Source organism: Pleurodeles waltl, chromosome 12 (assembly GCF_031143425.1).
Source record: "Pleurodeles waltl isolate 20211129_DDA chromosome 12, aPleWal1.hap1.20221129, whole genome shotgun sequence".
Classification (NCBI taxonomy): Eukaryota; Metazoa; Chordata; class Amphibia; order Caudata; family Salamandridae; genus Pleurodeles; species Pleurodeles waltl.
The window spans coordinates 508605108-508629271 of record NC_090451.1 but is presented as its reverse complement, the minus strand read 5'-3'; the positions used below and the strand labels follow the sequence as shown (position 1 = coordinate 508629271).

Sequence of the window (24164 nt, the reverse complement as noted above, 5' to 3'; positions counted from 1 at the left end):
AGGTGAAATCCGACATACACCACTGAAAGCACCTGTTCCCAACTGTTTCTTACATAATACATTTATTAGGAGGGTGTAACACCCCAAACAATCCCCCTGAAGCTACGCCCTTGCTCATCCCATGTGAAACCTGATAAGACAGTCGCAGGCCTGACTGGGCTTAAATAACCCCACTTTAAATATGAGACTTAATTTATTACAGGAGTGGGGCACCTCCAAAGCCCCCATGAAGCTACTCCCCTGTATTTGTGCAGAAGAACTTTGGACCAGTGAAGGGAAAGATAAATCTGGAGACTTCGTAAAGTGCAAACTTCACAAATCTTTGCCCACAAATTTGACAGAGCCATGTTGGAAAATTGTCACTGAATCTTGTGACGCTTCCATGGGATGCAAGGTGATTCCCATTAAAGGGTCTGATGATGGATCACCCATCCACAACGATTGGCTTCTTTCTGTCCACCATTCAGTGGAACTGCTGAGTCCCCTGTGGCTGTGATTCTGTCTGCCTATCTCAAAGACAGTGTTTAATTAAAAAAAAAAAAAAAAAAAACATGCAGGGGCCCAAAGATGTTCATTGGTTCCCAATGCCAATTTCCTAATATCACGGCTGTCTAGTCTTGATTCCACCAGCCTGCACTTCATGTCTCTTTGGCTCTCCACTGCAGGTTCTATTTCAGCCCCACTTTCTCCCTTTGTCGTGGTTTTGCTATCTTACTATTCTCCTTCCTTCTCTATCTTCTGCCTTCCTTTCTCTTGTTCTGGGTCAAAGTCAGATGATGAAAAATAAATCTAAATCCCCTAAAATATGTACTGGTACCCAACATCTATAGAAATTAAGCGGAGTCCACAGGGTCTTCACATCAGTAACCTACTGACTACATAGTGAAAGTATTGCTGTAGCTGGCACATTGAAACCTGATTGTACCCTCGAATACAAGACTCAAGGTGAGGTATGTACTTTGTAGACCATTACTCATTGGTTTATTCATGGATGTGGCTTACCTGCAGAATGATAACCGGTAGGGTGGACTGGTAAAACCCTTCATGGTCCAGCTCTGGTTCCTCATCCCTGAACCAATCACTAAATTCCACCTCTAGAGTTTTTTGCATCCATTCAACCATGTCAGCCTGTTGACCAAAATATAAAAGAAGGCATATAGAAGCATGAAAAAATATAGAAACAGGAGTGCTCCTTGATTCTAACAATCAAAACCCTTCCATTACCTACAAAGTGCACTTCCTTGCACTCAACAGCTGCCTGCCAGCTGGAAGCTACCTACCACAGCTCAGCAGGAAGCTACTCATAATACCTCTACCTAATTCACACCCAACCCTGTAAGAATGTATTTCGTGATAACATATGTACCCATCTTAAGTGCCTTTGTGTGATTTGCACACAGTATATTCTCCTTGAGTGCACTTAGGAAGGACATATATCACCTCTCAATATCTGTTGCATACATCAAAGTGCTCTAGTAACAGCCGTTGTGCTCTTATATGTGTCACCAGTGTACTGGACTATTTCTACATTTGGAGAGAGAAAGGAATAGAGGTTTCCTCAGCACTTGCTGGATCTGGAGCACTCACCCCTTGTATTGATAAAGGGATGTTATCTGGGGTGTTTTACAAAAAATTGTGCGGCACAGCATCCTGGCGGGTGCCTGGCAAGACATGAAAATTCAACAAAAATAGTGAGAGTGATGAGCAAAAGAAAAGCAGGAGGGAGATGTAGAGGGGAGAGACCGACAGACAGTATTAGAGAGAGACAGAGCACATGCGTGCATTGCAAAGGTACATAGCACAAGCCATGGCATGTTTGGGAGGACACTTTTTAGCATTGTCAATATTAAAAATTATTCCTGTATCATTCACTGTGTATAGCGTGGTAGATCACTGTAATGGTTGTATTTATAACCTTTACAGTTCGATTTACCTGTAAGCAATGTTTGGATATTTTAAGCCTGAGAAAGGACAAATGCATGCCTGTACTCTCTGCCTGAGACATGAGCTAGGTGGAGGCAAATGAGACTGCAGACACCTGCAAGAGAAGATGGCATATGGCACAGTACCTTCCGGTGCAACAACTCAGCCGATCAAGGCACACAGAGCAAACCGAATTAAAAACGCATGTACGGTACAATCAGGTTTTATCGTCTCCGCCTGAGGGGAAGTAAGGTTTAAGGCAAAAGTGGAATAAACTATGGAGAAGTCCATCACGGGGCCCCAAGAATGTGAAATGCTTCACCGGAGTAGTCATCCTTATGAGTGTTGCTGGGCAAGGTTAGGTCCATTTTGACAGGTATAGGGTTCCTATGATATGATTGGATTTGAAGTAGGCTGTACAGTTTGGGACCACCAGCATCAGCTGTAACTATGGAAGGCAGAGAGAACACGAGGGATCCAAGCATAGTAAAGAAGGCACAGCCAGGACGAGCCAGGTGGAACTGTGAAGAAGAATTGGAATTGCTCCAAATCAAAAATGCACAAGAGGGAAGAAACAAATGAATAATAGTTCAAACTGTGACGGGAGAAGGCAGGTGGTGTATTATAAGCAATGAGGGAGAGTGGTATGAGGGTAAGCAATAGGGAGAGGGCAGGATGGGGGTGAGCAACGGGGAGAGAGCGGGATGGGTGTAAGCAACAGAGAGAGGGTGGGACGGCGGCGGCAACTGGGAGAGGGCGGGTGGAGTAAGCAACTTAGAGGGGGACTGGTGAGGAGGTGAGTGGTTATGCAAAGGGGAGAGGGTGGGTGGGGGGTTAAGCACTAGGAAGATTAAGCAATGGTGAGATGGCAGGTGGGGGTATGCAACGGGGAAAGTAAGGGTGGGGTAAGCAACAGGGAGAGAGCAGGTGGAGATAAGCAATAATGTGGTAGGGGAGCAAGTAAAGGGGAGAGGGCAGGAGGGGCAAGCACTAGGGAGAGGATGGGTGTGAAGGTGAGTGGTTAAGAAACGAGGAAAGGGTAGGTTGAGGGTTAAGCAACGAATAGTTGGTGGGTGGGGGGTTAAACAATGGGCACACTAAGCAATGGGGAGAGGGCGGGTAGGGGCTAAGCAACTGGGAGAGGGCTGGTGTGAGGTAAGCAATGGGGAGAGGGCGAGATTGGGTAAACAACGAGGAGAGGATGGGGTAAGCAAGAGGGAAATTAAGCAACGGACAGAGTGTGGATTAGGTAAGCAATGGTAAGAGTGGGCGAGGGGGGTAAGCAACTGTAGGGAGGCAGATGAGAGTAAGCCATGGGGAGGCGGCAGGTGGGTGGTTAAGCAATGGGAACAAGGCAGGTGAGGGTAAGCAACGGGGAGAGAATGGGTGAAGAGGTAAGAAGTGGGGAGAGGGCAGGTGAAGGGGTATGCAACAGGAGATGTTGGGTCTGGAGTAAGCAATGGGAGAGGGTGGGGTAATCATGGGGAGAAGCAACAGGGAGAGGGTGGTGGGAGTAGGCAACATGGAAAAGGCAGGTGGGGAAGTAAACAAAAGGGAGGGGCGGGAGAGATATTAAGCAATGGGAAGAGGGCAGGTGGGGTTAAGCAACGGGGATGGGCAGGTAGGGGGTAAGAAACATGTGGAGAGTGGGTGGGGTCAAGCAATGGGGCATGGGTAGGTGGGGGAGGCAAAGGGGAGAGGGCAGTTGGGGGAAGCAACAGGGTGAGGGTAGGTGGGGGAAGCAACAAGGTGAGGGCAGGTGGGGAAGCAATGGGGAGAGAGAGGGTGGAGGAAGAAATGGGGAGAGGGCATGTGGGGGAAATCAACGGGTATAGGGCAAGCATGGGGATTGTTTAGTCTTGCGTGTGCTCCTTTATTTTAAAAAAAGAATGTTATGGCCTACTCAGGAAAAGAGCACCATTTACACGTTCACATGTGGTCAATGACTCCTGGTCTGGAAAAAAACAGCAGACTACTTTTCACTTGTAGCATAATCAAGGGATGGTAACTTAGAATCAACCCCATAAGTCCTGACAAATCTGGAAATGTCAATGAGAACTAAAGGACACTAACTGGAACACAAAGTAGAGGAAGACAACAAATATGGGCAAACGGGGAACCTGTTGGGGCCAGAAGATTAAGTAGAGGACCAGCAGTCCCATGTAAGGAAAGAGGACAACAACTGAACTGAAGGAAGGTCTGATAACACAAACTACAAGTTTACAGAGAGGGCTACAAAACCGACAAGTGTCCAAGGAATATATAAAAACCATGATCCAGAGTAATCCATTCCTTAATGACCCACTGAGTTAGAGTAAATGTAAAGAAGAGTAATTAGATGAGTAGAAGGACAGCTCTTGGTACCTTAGATGATAATAATCCAAGAAATAGCCGAATTAAACCTGCCAGTTGTGCTATTTGAAAGAAAGGAGAGCAGAGGAAAAGTGCTTGTAAAATCCTATATGACACAAAGAGATAGAGACAGAAGGATATGAAAAACAATACTTAGGGAGCACCTGAAACTTTGCTGTGTTTAATTCACAAAAGTGAATACTTGGCAACTTCTGTTGAGTTCAACGTACTACTTAACCCATTAAAAACCTTGGGTACAATTTTTGTTATTTGTGACTCAACAACAAGACTATGCTTCATTTCAACATGTGATTACACATTACCTTACTCTTTAACCAATCAAGGATGTCAATGTAGTGAAGAACTCTGTACAGTCAGGAGGGCTTTTCCACTCTTGCAGTTTATGAGAAGAAAGAAGGATAGCCATTTGTTAATGAAACTGCATGGACCTGACAAATTAAAATGTGAATCCTATCAACCAGATTAGTCAGAAAAACATTATGGAGAGGGGGTCTAAGCAGCAAGAACTGAAGATGAAGTAGCGTTGTGCAGTTACATAACGTCATGACAAATCTGTGATAGGTTGTGTTCCCATTCAGAGAGGACAAACTTGTCAGTTATGGTTGACTGCTTCTTTAGGGTAGCACCATGTGGGATTGGCATATTGCTTAACACCCTTCTGTAAAAGTACAGACATGTTAAAAATAGATGTAGCGTTAGTAGGATGCCACAGAGAAGGATTTCCAGTGTGAAGGATGCATTGGCCCAAACATTTCTATTCATCATGTGCTTGTTGTCCTTGACCTTGAAACAAGCCTGGCCCTGCTTCATTACTATGAATTGAAAAGTTTCCAAAAGTAGTAGCTACAGAGGATCTGCTTCCCTTGAAGATGATGCCAAGTGTAGAACACCATCTGTGGCAGCTCAGCTGTGATGCTTCAGGATGATGCCTGAAGTATGGCTATGCCTTGTGAACATAGGATCGCTGTCAAAATGCATTTTGAGTAGCTGTTTTGGAGAGAATGAAGATCTTATCAGTATGCACTTAAAGGGGGTGTTGAGCATGCTTCAGAAACACACTGCCAGACACATGTCTTCCAATGGGTTTCATTGGAGGCTGATAAGTAAGCTGATACCAATCTTCTCTCCCTGAAATCTAGGGAATTTTTACATTCCACCATCACTCACCACTCTGGGGATGTTACGCCTGAACAGGCCTAACAAAGGTATGATTCAGAATCTGGCAGAGACCGTGGATATCAACTCACTTAAATGTCTATCAAAGGTACTTATCAGAAAGCGAGCAGCTGATCATAAAGCTGTTGGTGACCGAGGAAAGATCTCCTTGCCCTATCAAGATCTACACAAACCTGCAGGCGGTGGGCCTGACAGAGGATCTCAGAAACACATGTATACACCTATCAAGATACTGTTAGAGGATGGCAATAACACCATGATTTAAGGTGACCTTGTGGTTGTATGTCTCAGGTTTTCAGTAAACATACCAATGCATTGTTGCAGTTGAAATATTGGTTCAGTTCAACTGACATTATTATGAAAGAATAAAAGATTACAGCACAAAAAGTAAAACACAGGATTTGGCTGGGTGCTCAGGTGACAGAGCTCCTTAGACGACCAACCATTAGTTGAGAGAGAAGTGTAGGCCACAACATTCTTTTTTAAAAGATAATGGAACTCTTGCAAGCCTTTGAGCAATCACAAGAGTTATATCAAGGGATCAGAGTAGAATGCTATGACTATAATGGGCACATAGGATCATGGTTGGGTCTCGCCAGCCTGCCATGCTCTGAAAGCACCCCTTAGGCTGCAGCCCTCTAATAAAATGCCAGAGTAGCAGAATGGCCAGCTGGGCACCATCTGGATGCGGGAGGACCACAAGTAATGCAGTGGGGTATACAAATAAGCATTACAAGCTGCAGAAAGCCAGGCACATCCAGGATGTTGTTTTTTTCAAAGGTATCGTCATGTATGAGAGATATAGATGGAGTCCAAACACACAGCCCAAATGGACAGCTGCCACAAATAACCATGGGCTGAACTAAAAGTCATATAGGAAACACAGTGAAAACTTTAAAGTCTGAAATAAAGGTCAATATAGGAAACACCCCAACGTATTAACTAAACAGATACAGTACAAACATGAGCCTTTTGACATGCAAAATCATGCCCAATGCGTTGTATGGTGTTGGGGGTTGAAGGTGAAGCCCAGGAAAAAAATATTTGTGATCTTAGAATGCTAGGTATATACTTGGAGCATGAAATACAAAGGAATGTAACATGCAGTGCCTCCTTTCACCATATCAAATTTAATTCAATAATCCCAGTAGCACATGATGCATCAAAGCAGGCAAGAAATAGTGAAGACTCTTTGGGCCTGATGCTAAGACCGTTCTCGATAGAATTGTTTCAAGCACATCCCACCCTAGTCCTCCCACACAGAATGCAGACTCACTTTCACTTGCTGGACATATCTCCTTTGAAGTTGTTCTATCACTTCTGGTGCTAGTAGTGGTCCAAGTGTTGAGATGTCCACTTCAGAATAAAGATCAGGGTGCCTCATCATCTCCTCACTGCAAGAAGAACCCAGAAGAAAACCAGTTCAGGTGAAAGAAATTCATTTTTACCACTTTGAGAATGTCACCAACTAAGGCCTCACTTCTTCCAACACTCAACTTCAAGAGGTCTCTTTCCATTGTCTGATGCAAGAGCTTCCAGCAGACTCGGTATTCCTTCAAGAAGAGTGTAGTTTTCCAGCTAGGCTCATGACAACACAATGACATCAGAGGAAGATGATCCCTTTCAGTCAAACTTTTGAGGAACACCCAGCATATGCATATATTAAGTGCTCTCCCATGCCAGGACACTGACTTACAACCATCTGCCAACGAATATGCCACACAGGCCTCTGAAGCAGGAGGTTGCCTACCATGAGCCAACTGAACAAACTTTGACAAATAAAAAGCACTTGATAAACAATGGGAGAAGGAAGAGGCTTTTATTGGGGCAGGCGTATGGCCCAGCCACTGTTAATATAGGGAATTAGGGATCTGAATGCCTACTCTTACACAATGTTTTCAGTCCTTAAGGGGTACATGATTGAAACACAAATGACAGAAGATAATGCAATAAGTGTTAAGAGTATGTACTAGATTGTGTAGGGAGCCCCACACACACACCCCAGTGGCGTTCAGGGGTCAACAAGGCAGTAGGTGTAACACTAATCACCCTATTTGCTGGCAACTTGGCATAATGTATATTTTAATCCTCTCACCACTCCTGCACTTGTTTGTCCCCCACATTGATATAATCAGGAACAATCCTATCAAAAAACATGGGGAATTTGAGTGTTACTTACTAGTGCCCCGCAGCTTCCTACATCAGTGAGGTTGAGGGTAAATAATATAATTCCAGGCTTCTCCATTTTCTGTATTCCATTTGTTATTTGTTTTCAGATTGCACTTGCAATCAAAGACAAGTAAATCTACATTATGATCTTGCAGCTGGACTATTATGAATAGCGCCAGGCTGGAATTATGACATCAAAATTTGGAAACCTGCAGAGAACCGTTTCAGGAATGCAAGTGTGATGAGACTGTAATGTCCCCAATCTGCCGGGTAACCCATGAAATTATGTCACTAACCAGAACCAGCCCAAGAAGTACACTGAAGTTTTTCTCCGTTGCACCAGGTGTGCCATGGGCAGGAGCCTATTCCGGTTAGGATGAGAAAGCTTGCCTGTACTTTGTATTCGCCTCTTTGTCCAGACTCTACAGCTGTCTTATGGGCTAGGGAGAAGATTCTCTTTTTCCTCTGTCTAACCAGTTTCCTTCCACAGTTCCTGAAATGTCCCCTTCCCCTCTCTTGCGTTCTGTTTAAGGCTGCCTGGCAAACAAAGGTGTCTAGAACAATCTACAAAACATCTTGAGCAACTAGAATCAGATGAATCTGCACCGCCCATCCCAACACCCGGGATGACACAGACAAACCTCTGAGGAAGAGAAAGCTAATCTGCCCAGTAAAATAAAAGGAGAAGACCAGTGACTAACTAGAAAAAACGCAAGGTAAAGATGACTGAATCGTACAAGGAGGATGCTTTGAGACAGAGGTAGCTACACAGGACCCATAAGAACCTTACAGCCAACAGACCAGAAAAACCCTAGGGAATAACTGCAGCATCAGAGGTCGAGAAGCTCCAAAGATGCAAGTGTGGTGAGCCTGCACCATTCCAATCTGCCGGTACCATCTCGGAAGCCATTTCTGTCCAGATTCCGCTCCGTCGGGATCCATAGACTGTTCATTTTTACCCAAACCTTTAAACCCTTAAATTAATGTCCCTTTGCCTGTAGCCACTCAGTCTCATTCTGAACAACCTTTTGGGAATTAGTACATTTCAAGTCATAGTTGGCCACAGACCCTAAATTTCAGTTCACAGCGAGTGACCCCGTGGGCCGAGTAGTTGTCATTAACCATAAATCCTGGTTGTAAGTGGCCAATTCCGAGATACACACCTCTGAGGCTTGGTAACTCCAAGGGACTGTGCTTTCTGGTGCCCTTTACAACTAGCAGACAGTCTCCTTTTAAACCTTTTGGGGTAGTTGCTTCCCTAACTGGTGTCTCTTTCCACTGTCTGCGCATGATATACACCAAACCTTCTGACTAACAGTCTCTGTGAGCCCCTTTAGTTTGACATACTATTTGTAAACTTTCCCTGGGCCCCCATAACTAATTTGGGGCCACATGTACAAAGATCAGGTATTGCGACTCGGAAACTGCGAGTCTTAGCGACTCGCAATACCGGATGTACAACAGTGTACTTTAAACTGTGTGCGATTCCCAATGGGGTTGCAAATGACCTGCCTCATGAACATTCATGAGGTAGGTCGCAATTTGCGACCCCATTCGGAATGGCCACCCTCACAGGGATCGTGGCCTGCTGGAGACATCAGACCACCATGTCTGTGACTGCTTTTAAATAAAGCAGTTTTCTTTTTTTTTCTTTTTTTAAATGCAGCCTGTTTTACTTAAAGGAAAACGAGATGCTAATCAAAATCAAAAATGAAAAGTTTTCTTTTCATTTTTTCAGAGCAGCAGTGGTCCGTGGGACCACTGCCTCCTCAGAAAAAATATTTTCGCTGCCATTTACAAAGGGGAAGGGGTCCCATTGGGACCCCTTCCCTTTTGCGAATGGGTTGGTGCTAACTGTGATTGTTTTGCAACCGCATTCGCGGTCACAAAACAATCATACATACCATTTAGATTCGGTATTAGGAAGGGACGCCCTTGATACGCCACTTCCTAATAAATACCGAATCGCAAAACCCAAACTGCGATTCGGTAACAAGTTACCAAATCGTAGTTTGCGCTTTGTACATCCCAAAAAGCATTTTTCAAGTCGCAAAGGGGCCAATTCTGCAAATCGGCCCCTTTGCGACTTGAAAAATGCTTCGTCCATCTGCCACTTTGGCCCTTAGATGGGACCTGGCTCAAGTTTAGGTAGTGGGTTTGAGGTTTACTAATTGTGTATTGTTTTTCCAGGAAACGTAGGTAAACGGGCTCAAGTATACTTAGTTGTCCCAATGTGCACCCAGGACGGCCAAGAATCTAAGTTCAAAGGGAAGATATATACCGACCGTAATACACTGTTTTTAAATATCTGCTCCATTAGCTAGCTAGAATAAATAAACTGTTGAAAATCAGAGAACTTTAGAGCACAGCTGAGCACTCCTGAAGTCTACCCCTCCATAAGATAATAGTGACCAAGGGGAATTTGTTGTAAAAATCTAGCTCCTAACCTCACACATACATTTTTTCGAAAAATGTTTGGAGTTGTATCTCAGCCTCAGTAGGTTTGAACATCTTCTGCTCTTTCCTCTTTTGAAAGGGAAGGTTACGTAATAACTGATTGTTTTTTTCTCAATGTTTTGTTGTAGCTATCACAATTTAGTCCATACATCTATGAAATGTAGGGATTGTATTTTTTCACTGAAAGCATTATTCCCAAAGGATTAACCAACTCCAGCAAACACTGAGCACAACTCCTCACATTCATTCAACAAAGTTGACATACGGGATATAGCAGGCTATATATAACAGGACTCCCAACTGCGCATGACACCTACACATGCAGCTCACAGATACTAGAACACATTAGACAAAACAGGCTGCATTCATCCCACATGGTACAGATATGGCGTATAATTGGCTAACAAGGTGCTGACAACATATATAAATATAAATCAGCCACAAACATCCAAATAAAGATTACAAAATCCAACCAATCATATACGTGAGTGTTTCCCAAACTATGAGGTCACGACCCACAGATTTTTGGTGGATCAGGAAAGTCCTGGTTGTCTGTATTTTAGCAATGATATTTTTTAATTCTAATGCATGTTCTTATTTTTACAACCATTCATTACTACATTTTAATAATTATTCCAGTAAAAATAATAACTTGCATAATAATCACAAATATGTTTACCATACGTTTCTTGAGATAAGGCAGGACCCTCAGGCTGTATCAATTAGAGCTCCTCCGAGGAAGAAGGAAATCATAATTACAAAAACTATAATTATAGTAAAAATAAGAATATGCATAATAATTACAAACGTGCTTATAGTGATGATATCTATTGACAAAGCGGGCCCATCAGGCTGCAACAATTACAGCTCCTCAAAGGAAGCAGGAACTGGGTAATTTCATTTTCTGCTTCCTCTGAGGACCTGTAATGGGTTCAGGCTGACTGGCTTGCATTTGTACACTCAAACCTCTTCTCTTGCCCCCGCTCTGATTCCCGGCTGCCTCACTCATCAGTAAGGGACATTTATTTTCCTGCTTCCTCTGTTAACCTTTTATAGCATTGATACCAGTTTCAAGATGTGAGGATCCTTGAAATTACAACAATACAATACATGCAACATAATAAATGACAGTGACACTATTCGTGCATAAAATATGTCAGATGTTTTTTGATTACACAGGTTGGGTTAACTTAAGGGCAATCCAGGAGTTGACAATGAGTTCCTTAAACAGCTGACACCCATCCTGAGAAAGCTAGAGCTGTCCTGTTGGTTTTGCCAGCACCAACGCACTTAGATTATTTACAGCTTGTTCATTTACAGTGGGTTGCTGCCCTACTCTTTACTTTTGTGCCATGCTCCTGACAAGTCAGACCGAGACCACAAACAGTCTCCGCAGTTGCTTAGGATTTTAACTGTCCCTTGAAGGATTTAGGAGTGCTGTTGCACCATGCCAGTCCCTGTCGTAATGACTCCCAGTGACATGAGCGATTACTTTTGCTCCAAGATCCACTATCTGGAGGCCTTTTACTTGTTTAAAGCTTTGGGATCATCCTGTAGCTCCACCAAGCCTCAGGGATGGCACTTCATGATAAATTAGGCTCCCCACTTGTGCTCCCCTCACATTCCCATTAAGTACAGCCAGCCCTTTCCAGGGCATCCCTAATGTTTAGCAGGAAAACGTCCGTACCCATATCGGACAAGTGTACCCCATTTGATCAAAATTACCTATCAGATGCCTACTGAGCAAGCTATTCCTGATGAAACCCAATATGATACCTTTCAGTCCTACTCCTCCCGTCCTGACACCCAGAGCTGTAAAAACAGAGGGGTGACCAACCCTCTCCACCTATGGTGGGCCCATGTGCTTAGCTGCCATCCTAGCAGGGGAGTAACACTAGGATGCTTCCCCCCCTATGTCGCCCTGAGTGCGAAGTAGCCAGCTGCATTGCCTGCTTCCTCGGAAGAGCTGTAATTGGTGCAGGCTGTTGGGCCCACCTTTTCCCGAGACTGGCACAATCTGTAGAGGTTAGCCTAGTGCCTTTGCCTTATGCTGGTCATATATTTGCAGACCCTCTTTCTGTCCAGTCTCTGAGGGCCCAATATGTGCCTCTGCCTAGCCCTGGTCACATTTAGCAGCAGATGTTCTCTTTCTGTCCTGCCTGTTTGTCTTTGGTGACCTGCTATTATACTCAGGCTCTACCCCGGTCACACTGGGTCGCTGCAGACTCTCTCTGCCCTCCATGTTGGTCTCTGGACTCTGACACTGCTCTGGTAACACTGGGGAGCTGCAGACCCTACGTCTGCACTGCACTGGAAACAAGCATCCTGGGACCGGTTTCAGGGTATCACCCTTCTTCAGCCGGGCTAGCTTGATTCCAGAGGCACATTGAGCAAGGAACCCACGTCTGGGCATACCCTTCCCACTTGGGGAAACTTTAGCAACACAAAAGGATGATGGACGGAGTGCTGACAATGCAAACACTCACCCCCAGTCACAGATCTGGGTTTAATCCATTGTTCCTTTGCTCACCATGCCACCCCAGTTTGGACCCAGCCATAAGCAAATCAGTCTTGACCCTGTTCCTCATGGGAACAGTCCAGCCCGAACTGCCAGGCCAGGTCCTCCCTGGACCGGAAACAAGCATCCTGGGATCGGTTTCAGGGTATCACCCTTCTTCAGCCAGGCTATCTTGATTCCAGTGGCACAGTGAGCAAGGGACCCACGTCTGGGCATGCCCTTCACATTTGGGGCAACTTTAGCAACACAAAAGGTTGATGGACGGAGTGCTGACAATGCAAACACTCACCCCCAGTCACAGATCTGGGTTTAATCCATCGTTCCTTTGCTCACCATGCCACCCCAGTTTGGACCCAGCCATATGCAAATCAGTCTTGACCCTGTTCCTCATGGGAACAGTCCAGCCCGAACTGCCAGGCCAGGTCCTCCCTGGACCGGAAACAAACATCCTGGGACCGGTTTCAGGGTATCACCCTTCTTCAGCCAGGCTAGCTTGATTCCAGTGCCACAGTGAGCAAGGGACCCACGTCTGGGCATCCCCTTCCCACTTGGGGCAACTTTAGCAACACAAATGGATGATGGACGGAGTGCTGACAATGCAAACACTCACCCCCAGTCACAGATCTGGGTTTAATCCATCAGTCCTTTGCTCACCATGCCACCCCAGTTTGGACCCAGCCATATGCAAATCAGTCTTGACCCTGTTCCTCATGGGAACGGGCAGCCCGAACTGCCAGGCCAGGTCCTCCCTGGAACGGAAACAAGCATCCTGGGACCGGTTTCAGGGTATCACCCTTCTTCAGCCAGGCTAGCTTTATTCCAGTGGCACAGTGAGCAAGGGACCCACGTCTGGGCATACCCTTCCCACTTGGGGCAACTTTACCAACAAAAAAGGATGATGGACGGAGTGCTGACAATGCAAACACTCACCCCCAGTAACAGATCTGGGTTTAATCCATTGTTCCTTTGCTCACCATGCCACCCCAGTTTGGACCCAGCCATATACAAATCAGTCTTGACCCTGTTCCTCATGGGAACAGTCCAGCCCGAACTGCCAGGCCAGGTCCTCCCTGGACCGGAAACAAGCATCCTGGGACCGGTTTCAGGGTATCACCCTTCTTCAGCCAGGCTAGCTTGATTCCATTGGCACAGTGAGCAAGGGACCTACGTCTGGGCATACCCTTCCCACTTGGGGCAACTTTAGCAACACAAAAGGATGATGGACGGAGTGCTGACAATGCAAACACTCACCCCCAGTCACAGATCCAGGTTTAATCCATCGTTCCTTTGCTCACCATGCCACCCCAGTTTGGACCCAGCCATATGCAAATCAGTCTTGACCCTGTTCCTCATGGGAACAGTCCAGCCCGAACTGCCAGGCCAGGTCCACCCTGGACCGGAAACAAGCATCCTGGGACCGGTTTCAGGGTATCACCCTTCTTCAGCCAGGCTAGTTTGATTCCAGTGGCACAGTGAGCAAGGGACCCACGTCTGGGCATACCCTTCCCACTTGGGGCAACTTTAGCAACACAAAAGGATGATGGACGGAGTGCTGACAATGCAAACACTCACCCCCAGTCACAGATCTGGGTTTAATCCATTGTGCCTTTGCTCACCATGCCACCCCAGTTTGGACCCAGCCATATGCAAATCAGTCTTGACCCTGTTCCTCATGGGAACAGTCCAGCCTGAACTGCCAGGCCAGGTCCTCTCTGGACCGGAAACAAGCATCCTGGGACCGGTTTCAGGGTATCACCCTTCTTCAGCCAGGCTAGCTTGATTCCAGTGGCACAGTGAGCAAGGGACCCACGTCTGGGCATACCCTTCCCACTTGGGGCAACTTTAGCAACACAAAAGGATGATGGACGGAGTGCTGACAATGCAAACACTCACCCCCAGTCACAGATCTGGGTTTAATCCATCGTTCCTTTGCTCACCATGCCACCCCAGTTTGGACCCAGCCATATGCAAATCAGTCTTGACCCTGTTCCTCATGGGAACAGTCCAGCCAAAACTGTCAGGCCAGGTCCTCCCTGGACTGGAAACAAGCATCCTGGAACCGTTTTTAGGGTATCACCCTTCTTCAGCCAGGCTAGCTTGATTCCAGTGGCACAGTGAGCAAGGGACCCACGTCTGGACATACCCTTCCCACTTGGGGCAACTTTAGCAACACGAAAGGATGATGGACGGAGTGCTGACAATGCAAACACTCACCCCCAGTCACAGATCTGGGTTTAATCCATCGTTCCTTTGCTCACCATGCCACCCTAGTTTGGACCCAGCCATATGCAAATCAGTCTTGACCCTGTTCCTCATGGGAACAGTCCAGCCCGAACGGCCAGGCCAGGTCCTCCCTGGACTGGAAACAAGCATCCTGGGACCGGTGTCAGGGTATCATCCTTCTTCAGCCAGGCTAGCTTGATTCCAGTGGCACAGTGAGCAAGGGACCCACGTCTGGGCATCCCCTTCCCACTTGGGGCAACTTTAGCAACACAAAAGGATGATGGACGGAGTGCTGACAATGCAAACACTCACCCCCAGTCACAGATCAGAAAACACAATGCTGGCCTACTTTGATCCACGTGTGGAGTCAGAACTATCCATAGATGCTAGCCCCACAAGTCTAGGGGCTGTGCTCTCTCAAAAACAAACCAACAGGGAGTGGGCTCCGTGGCATATGCCAGCCGAGCTCTGACAAAAACTGAACAGAGATACTCCCACATCGAGAAGGAGGCCAATGCAATCCACTGGGGGTGTCAGCACTTCCTCCTCTACCTAAAATGGAAACCTGTTCACTGTTCATACAGACCACAAGCCCCTCCTTCTGTCTTTTCTCTGGGTCCTCATCCAAGCCACCACCGAGGATTGAGAAGTGGATCCTTCAACTCCAAGAATACCATTTTTCATTGGTCTACCGACCAGGGACCCAGAAACAGGTGGATTATCTCTCCCGACATGCCAGACCAGCCACTGTGAGTGAGGATTCCGAAGCAGAAGAAATCTAATCATATGTGAAGCTGGCGGTGGAAAGATCGAGACCACTGTCCCTCTCACTATAAGAGATTGTTGGGGAAACCAAAATTGATCACCTCCTGCTGTTGGCAATGGCCACCATATTATCCAGAAACTCGTACAAAATGACTTGCAACCTGTCCTACTGAACACACGAAGCAGAGCAAACTCTTACATCCCTATGGCAAGTCCGGAACAAACTTGTCATCTCCCCACAAAGGTGCCTTCTGCAGGGGCCCACATCATAATCCAGAGAGCCCTCCAACATCGAGCAATGGACCTGACTCACTCAGCACACCAAGGTGTTGTGAAGATGAAATCCAGGTTACTGAGCAAAGTGTGGTTCCCTGGGCTCAACAACCTTGTGGAACAGACCCTGCCAATTGCCAAGAGGCCAATGCTGTGGAACCAACCGCACCTATTCTCCTGACGCCCATCTCCCCAGATCCCTGGCACTAAGGCAGTGCAGATTTTGGCAGTCTCCCAGATGGACGCCATATGCTAGTTGTGGTTGATGACTTCTCTAAATTTCCTGAAGTGGAGATAATTGAAACAATGACAGCGAACCAGACAGTTCCTCTTTTCAAACCGACAACGGACCCTCATTCTCCGGCCATGAATTCTCTGAGTACCTGAAGCTGAGAAACATACAGCACCAAAAGATCACACCCAGGTGGCCTCAAGAGAATGGAGAAGTGGAAACCCTGATGATTACCTCAACAAAACATTTTGCATTGCTTTGGCAGAAGGACAGAATTTGGACTGTGCTCTGTATGTGTTCCTCCGAGAATACCGGCTTACTCCTCACTCCATCTCTGGGGTCAGTCCCAACGCCTTATGCTTCAACCCGAGCAGTAAACTACATTATCCCTCACATCGAACCCTCATCTCTCCTCTGAGACAAAGCGTCAAGTGCTCTGCAACTGCAAAAAAAAAAAAATGATAGGGTATCCTCAAAGCGGAAAGCAAGACACCGACACCTGTGAGTAGGAGACTTAGGGGGTCATTACGACCTCGGCGGTCTTTGAAAAAGACCGCCGAGGCCGCGGGAGACAGAATACAGCCATTGCCGGCGGTATTCCTGTCTCCCTATTATGACATTTCCGCTGGGCCAGCGGACGGTAACAGTGTTACCGTCCGCTGGCCCAGCGGAAATGTCACATCAACATTGCAGCCGGCTCGTAATAGAGCTGGCGGCAATGCTGATGTGCAGCGGGTGCAGTAGCACCCGTCGCGCATTTCACTGCCCGAAATTCGGGCAGTGAAATGTGCGACGGGGCTATGCTTGGGGGCCCCTGCACTGCCCATGCCAAGTGCATGGGCAGTGCAGGGGCCCCCAGAGGCACCCCAAGTCCCCTTACCGCCAGCCTTTCAATGGCAGTGTTTACCGCCACGGACAGGCTGGCGGTCGGGGACTCATAATCTCCCGGGCAGCGGTGCTTGCACCGCTGCCCTGGGGATTATGACCGCCAGGCGGAAACCTGGCGGGAAAGTGGAGGGGCCGGCGGTATGGCCGTGGCTTTTCCGCCACGGTCATAATTGCTGGCGGAACACCGCCAGCCTGTTGGCGGTGTTACCGCCAACTTACCGCCGGCCGCCAGGGTCATAATGACCCCCTTAGTCCTCATCAAGGATAAACAACCAGGGGCAAGTCCCATTCCAAAGTACTCCCTGGAATGTAGCCCAAGTGAAGGGAATGATGGTGACTGTCACCAGAGGTACTGAGACAGTCACTCAAAATGTGGCATTCTTCAAATGTTACCAACCTGCAGGCAATCTCGAGGAGGAGAACTCTCAGTCGCCACATGAAGTGGAGGATGTGACCCCTGACATAAGGCCTCCAGAAGAGACTGCCCGAAGTTCTCGACATCTGGTGGAAGGATCCGACCACGGACACTGGTACTCCGAGACTCAGACCAGACCTCATGCCACAAGTCGATCCTGAAGCTGACTCTGCAGGTGTGGAGCTCAATCTTGAGGTCAGCCAAGAGAGCCTGCGCACCAGACCCCTGAGGTACCACCTCCAACCCAACCCAACCCAGTGGTGTTATCCATCCTCAAACACTTTGTTCAAGAATGAATACTGAAACATCATGTGAAGATTCAGACATGCTGATCTCCATGACCTGCATGTAACCTTTTTCTCTGTTTGCCTGTTTAATTTCTAATGTGCTAATCTTTGCTGTACCTCCCTGAATGTTTTGTTTTATTTTGGTTTGGGAGGGTTGTTATGTTGTGCGATCTGGGGCACACCATTTCTCAACGTAAATAAAGGGTCTTCAGGACGAACACCCTACTAAGTAGAAACATTGTGGTCCTGACCATGACGTCAGGACCGAGTAAATAAATGTAGAAACTTCCCACCAGGAAGTGTTTAGTTCTACTAGCCATCCAGGTGTCCATTATGTGTGTCTGCGTTGTGGCCACTCTCAAAGAAAAAGCGCTGCGTAAGCCAAGGCTGGCAAGCGGAAGAAACTGCGTATGTCAGGTCAGGCACACAACAACTTGGACATCATTGCCATCATAAACAGAAACCAGAAACAAGTGCATCCTTCGCAGATGCCTCATTATGAGAAACAGATCATTTTACTTGTAAAATAATATTGATATTGAATATTAAACATAAAAAAAGTATTAAAAAACAATGACATAAAAATATCGCCCGCCTCATGTCTAAAAAAGCTAGGTGGGTCGCAAACTGGGAAACACTAATATATGAAATTTAGTCCGTCACGCGCTTTAGGCATGCATCTAGGGTGCTTACTGTCCTTTACAAAATGAAACAGCACTTGTCCGTCAACAGGGGAAATGAAGGAAGTGTGAAAAAATTGAGGACTGAAGTAGGTTCTTGTAGTAGGCAGATTAATGTCTTCACGTGGCTCTTGAGTGAAGAGTGATAACACAAGGTTTCATAGTTCATTTTTTAGGTTGAGCGCGCAAGCGCTCTGACCTGTTGTAATCTGTCTGTGGGTTTTAACCACGCCCACTGCACGCCTACCACTATCACTCGTTTGTGGGCTTGCCTTTCAAAAATCCTTTGTTATCATTGGTAAATGCTTTACGTTTGTCTCTCCTTGGGGCAGTTTGGTTACAGCCTTGGAGATCGACCCTGTTACATGGATAATTGCACATCTGCTGGTATGTTTGACTGCGTGCGCACTTCTTTTTCCTTTTGTGTCTCTCCTTCGCACTCATGCTCATGGCGGCCATTGTATTTTGAATCGGCTTGTTTATGTCAACTGTTTTACTTTTCATTTTCAACTTAAGTGGCAAGAAAAGTCTAGTTAAGAATTTACATCGTTAACAGCTGTAACTCGAGCAAACGTGATACCCATTGCATTGCAAATGCTTGTTTACATTTGATCTGTATTCCATGCTCAGGCAGTAGAAAGTGCGAGGCTTTCGGCAATGTCAAACAGTTGCAAGAGAGGCTTGTAGGTGTTGGTTGCTCCCGGTCATGGGTGTCCTCTATTCTGGAATGAAACTCACCTTTTTAGATCCTCCTTTACAAGGACCTATATGCCAATGGAAATTTCTCACGTCTGAGGAGGCGCATGAAGACTTTGGGATGCAGCTAGGGCAGTTCATGCATTATATGTAATTAGCTAAAGCGGCAGGGTGCTTTAAAGCATGTTTCCTGAAATGCCAGTTGAGATAATAAAAGCCAGAACTCACAAATGAAGGAATGTCAATTACTCAGCTGTATGGAGGATCGAGAAGTTATGGACCTTGGGCTGTTACAGGATTGAATGTGAAGCGGGCTGTCGGAACCCCTGAGAGAGGAAGAATGGACCAAGGCACGCAGGTATGTCAAGGAAGTTCAGGCAATACCAGGTATAAGTTAGTAAAGTTCAACTATTCGCACAGAGCTCATCTAGTCCTCAACATGCTGAGCACGGTTTATCTGGGACAGTCCTGAAACTGTCCCAGATTCAAGAAGGAAGGAGAGGAATTTATAAAATGACATGGACATCACCACACATTCAAAAGCACTGGGAATGGGTGATAGGTATTTTGTATGCAGTTTAAATTAGATGTAAAAACCATGCCTTTTTGAGATTGATAGAGAAATTAAGAAAAATAAAATACAATGTTGCAGATTCGAGGGCTCAGTTGGGGAAAACATGAAACTAAAACAGAGAATAATCATACATTGCGTCCAACAGGTGAGACCCCAGGTGGCAAGCTGGCTGAAAGACATGAAGGAATAGGTGTTGGCAGAGGAGATGTACATGAAACAAACCTAAACAGATGACAGGTTAACAGGTGATTTAGCAGAATGGAGGGCATTACACCAGGATTTGATGGGTCTGCCCGACCCTAGTCTGTCTTGACTGATAAAAGCAATGGAGAATGTTACATAGCCAAAGGGTGATAATGGGACGTCTGGAAGCGGTAAGATCAAGTAATGGTAGAGCGACCCAGAGATGGGCAGATTAGTTAACAAATTCTGACTCCTAATTGGGAGAGTTGGCAAACCACAGTGTGGAGTTCAAACAATGGTTAGAATTAGGGTCACCTTACAAGTTCGTTGTACAGGAATATATGTAAAGGGACAGAAGATATTTATTACAAGAAGCGCTCTCTTGGAGGTGATTGTGGTCACAACTCAATTTCTCTGGATCTTCAATGACCACTGTTTGTAACAATAAATGCTTACAAATACTACTATAGGTTCCAGAAATGTCTTACAGAAAGGTATATGCAAACATGCATCAGAACACGTTAGACATAAGCCTCACATATATCCAACACGTCAAAGAGACGCCATATCGTTGGCTATCACAGAACTCCCAATCACACTTGCTCTGAGACTTGCATATTGGAGAGAAACTCTTACATGTAAAACTGAATTTAGATAAGACTATATGGTTCACTTTGATGGGGGCTGATATTGCATTTGCCACAAGAGCCACCACGACCAATTGTGCTTTATATAAAGAATGACAAAGTGAATACCATGGAAGTGGAACTTTAGCTTTATAGACTTGGGCATAGAAATGGTGTTTTACATACTGGATAGCAAAGTGGACACAGGCATGCAATGGTGCTGTACATACAGGAGACAATGCAGTTACTGCCGTGGCAAAGCCGTTTCATTTAGCGGAGGACAAACTGTATAATGACATCGAAGTTGAACTTTGTGTAATGAGTGCAATGTGAATAATCACATGAAGATGGTGCTTCATGGGTTGGGTTATAATATGGACAGCAGAGTGGCAGTGGTGGTTTGCATGCTGGAGACAATATGAATCATGACATTACCTTCTGGAAGAAATGAGGACGCATGCATGCAAATGTGCTCTGCATACTGCGCTGCAGTACGGATACTGGCAGGAAACTATCGTCCTTAACTGTCTGGGACAAATTGATAACTGGCAAAGCTATGGCATTTTATATGTTGGAGCAATGTAGTCACTGCCAACACGACCATAACTTGATAGACAGCTGTTCTGTCCAATATTTGAGTTTGTAAGATCGGTAACCTGATGGTGCACTGGGATCAGCACTGTGAGCAGCAACCCTACCACAGTGTGCTGACACCTCTGACAGTGAGCTATCCACCTGCACAATGAAAACCCTGGTACACTGAAAGGGAATGTGGAACAATGACCAACCCTGGCCTTCCAGAATGATGGTGATCGGACCTGACAGGCAGGATCTTTGAGAAGAACATCTTCATTTCTGAGCAGCACTCCGAGCAGGCTGGCACATTAAAAATGATATTAATGCAGCACCACTCACTACTGGAGCAGTACCTTAATATAATGTGCCACATCATGAAACATTTGAAGAGCACATAAACGATAATCTCATGGTATATGATGGCAACATTCTGGGACATGACAGCATCAGTTGTGACAGTATTTTATTTTAAGCTATTGAATGACTGAGATATTAATTATCACAGCAACATAGATGGGCACTGCATCCAGTAAAAGTGTCATTATTTATCTTGACACAGGGGTTTTCAACAGCCAGTTTTTCACATGGGTACACGTTAGCAGATACATACTTCTTGCAGGCTCCAAGCATGACTAGATGTAAAGATTTTCTGTTGCATCCATAACGTAAGAGGGTATAACTGTATATATGAGTGTTATGTTTAGAGCATGGTCCACTGTAAAACCTAAAAAGATTGGTCATGCTTAAAATCCATTGTCGTGTAGCCTGAGGTTATGATTCCAAGCAGGAATTTGATGACTAAAAACATGACCTCAGTAGTTTGGAATCTCCTTAAGAAAAAGTACATGACATCCATTGCTGAATTTTACTAAGCATAGCTGCAGAAGATCATTAATGGTGTCAGGCTGCTGTTCCAATTTAAACAAGTGTGTCCGGAATATGAAACAGCTTGAAATCCAAAAGTTACAATCATATTCTCAGGGGCTGAACATGAAGATTAAACAGAACTAGTGATGGAGCCCTGAAAGACTCCATAGGTAGATTCATGGATAGGGAGGAAGAAACATGCACAGTTTTTGCTCTGTAAGAACAGAGTAGAAGCATCAATGGACTGTATCTTTTAGCCCAAAAGCAACACAATGATCCATTGTGTTATTACAGTGACCCTACCTAAGTCACTTAGGCGTCCAAAAGGAGGACTACAGTAGTGCTGCCTCTATCCTGAGCTGTTGTTAACACAGTCCAGGACAGCAATAAGGGCTGTCTCTGTTCCATGTACTGTTTTGAGATCTTGTTTCAGGTCAATCCAGAGAACTGAGAAAATCTGCTTCTACAAAATTTGCAAAGAATTTCTCAGTTATCTGATATGGTGTGAAGTAGAAGCCTTTAGTTAGAAGAGCTATATGGATGCGTTTTAAGCTTTTTCAAAACAAGTTGATAATGCCTCTTCTCCAGCTTCTACGGACAAGTTCTGTGTTGATGCCTAAATTCATTATCTTATTGATCACAAGAAATGCTTTAAAGGTAAGATTTTGTATTACAGAAACAGGACATGGATCTTTACTGGAGTGGACTTGATTTGACTTAAAAAGCCACCAGCCTCCCTTTCTAAAATGTGACAAAAATTATGCATTTATTAAGGTAGTGTCAACTTCTGTTTGTGATAGAAGAGAAACAAGTGGTGTGTGTATTTTTTAAATATTTTTATATATTGCTACTATTTATATTAACAATGAAAGAACCCGATTTATTACATAGGTTTCACAAGGATAGTAGCTCATAATTTAATCTATCTTGCTCGGCAAAATTAATTCATGTAAATAATTTCAGAGTCACTTTGGATGTATACCTATTAATGTGGGAAAGAAAATGTGCTTTAGCTACCCCATTTCAATAGATATTTTAAAACAATGTCAAATGCTAATTAATAGTCTTGGAGTAATCTTTTAGCAAGACATACCAGAAATGTAAGTATTGAGGTATCCTGACATAACCAGACATTATATTTTCCAAAATACTACCTTTGTTTAATGATGGATCAATTAAGGTAAAAAAAATATTCCTACAAATTACTAGAAAATATTTCAATGAGTGCACTGGGGTTAATGAAACCTAAAATGAATAGGCATGGAACTTTAAAATAAGCCATGGATACTAGTACATTTAAACCATTTCATGATTCATTTGGATGACAATTATTCTTTGTGTGTGTATGAGAAGTTTTATAAAGACAAATTAAACAAATCCGAGAAGATCAATACAGATTATAGGCTCAGTACTTAATTCATAAATCACATCACCAGGAGAAAATAGGTGATCCAATACATGACCTGCTAAATGAAAGACTGAAAAAACTTTTTTGAATATACCAAAATTCTTCGAAGTATGAAGCTAACATTTTAGATATTCCAGGAGGATAATATGGGCTGTGCAGATAAACACCCTGTCTGTTGACTCCACAAATTTTAACAATCCAATCCTCCATATTACATGTAGAATGATAGAAAATAATAAATTAATTGCTCGGTGGAAGAGATCTAACATCTACATGTTTACGTTTTTGATAAGATGCTATGGCATTTTTGACAAATTGGTAGCCATTAAGTTCAACTAGGAAAAATCATGACTGTCTCTATTCCCCTTCCTCTGTTGTGGTCACACCACATGATTTTAATAAACTAACCATGTAGCAATCATTAGGACTGGCACCATACCTGAACATTCACAAAGCCATACTTGTATCACAAAGAAGCAATCTCACTAATAGGTCTGTAACAAATCTGCAGTCTCCAAGGAAAGCATGGTAACGACATTTATAACAACACTCTCCAGATCATCATTCCCATTCTTACTGTTGCTTTGAAAAGCATATATATGTGACACAAGGAAAGCAGGAGTATTTCTAGTAATTCTTCAAGCAATGTAACATTTGAATAAGGAGACATATATTGGCAATTTAAATTTTCTCAAGGTAAAAATCTCAGATGTGACCCAGCATAATCATTTCAGTGCATCAGTGAAACTTTGGGTACCAATTTCCACTGGTAACTTGGTAGCAACACGGGCAGGTGAAGGCTTTAGCACACCACCAATGCAGCCTCTGCGAATGTCTGCAGCACAGTTGCAGCAC

The 24164-nt window shown here is 44.9% G+C and overlaps 1 protein-coding gene across 1 annotated transcript in view; it reads right to left on the bottom strand.

The window, feature by feature from the left end:
• EXOC3L1 (exocyst complex component 3 like 1) overlaps positions 1-24164 on the bottom strand; it is a 123718-nt gene that overhangs the window by 51524 nt on the left and 48030 nt on the right. The window contains exons 5-6 of the mRNA XM_069217303.1: positions 6749-6866; positions 1003-1128 (exon numbers count right to left, since the gene is read on the bottom strand). Coding sequence (XP_069073404.1) covers positions 1003-1128; positions 6749-6866 — 244 coding nt within the window. The remainder of the gene's footprint in view (positions 1-1002; positions 1129-6748; positions 6867-24164) is intronic.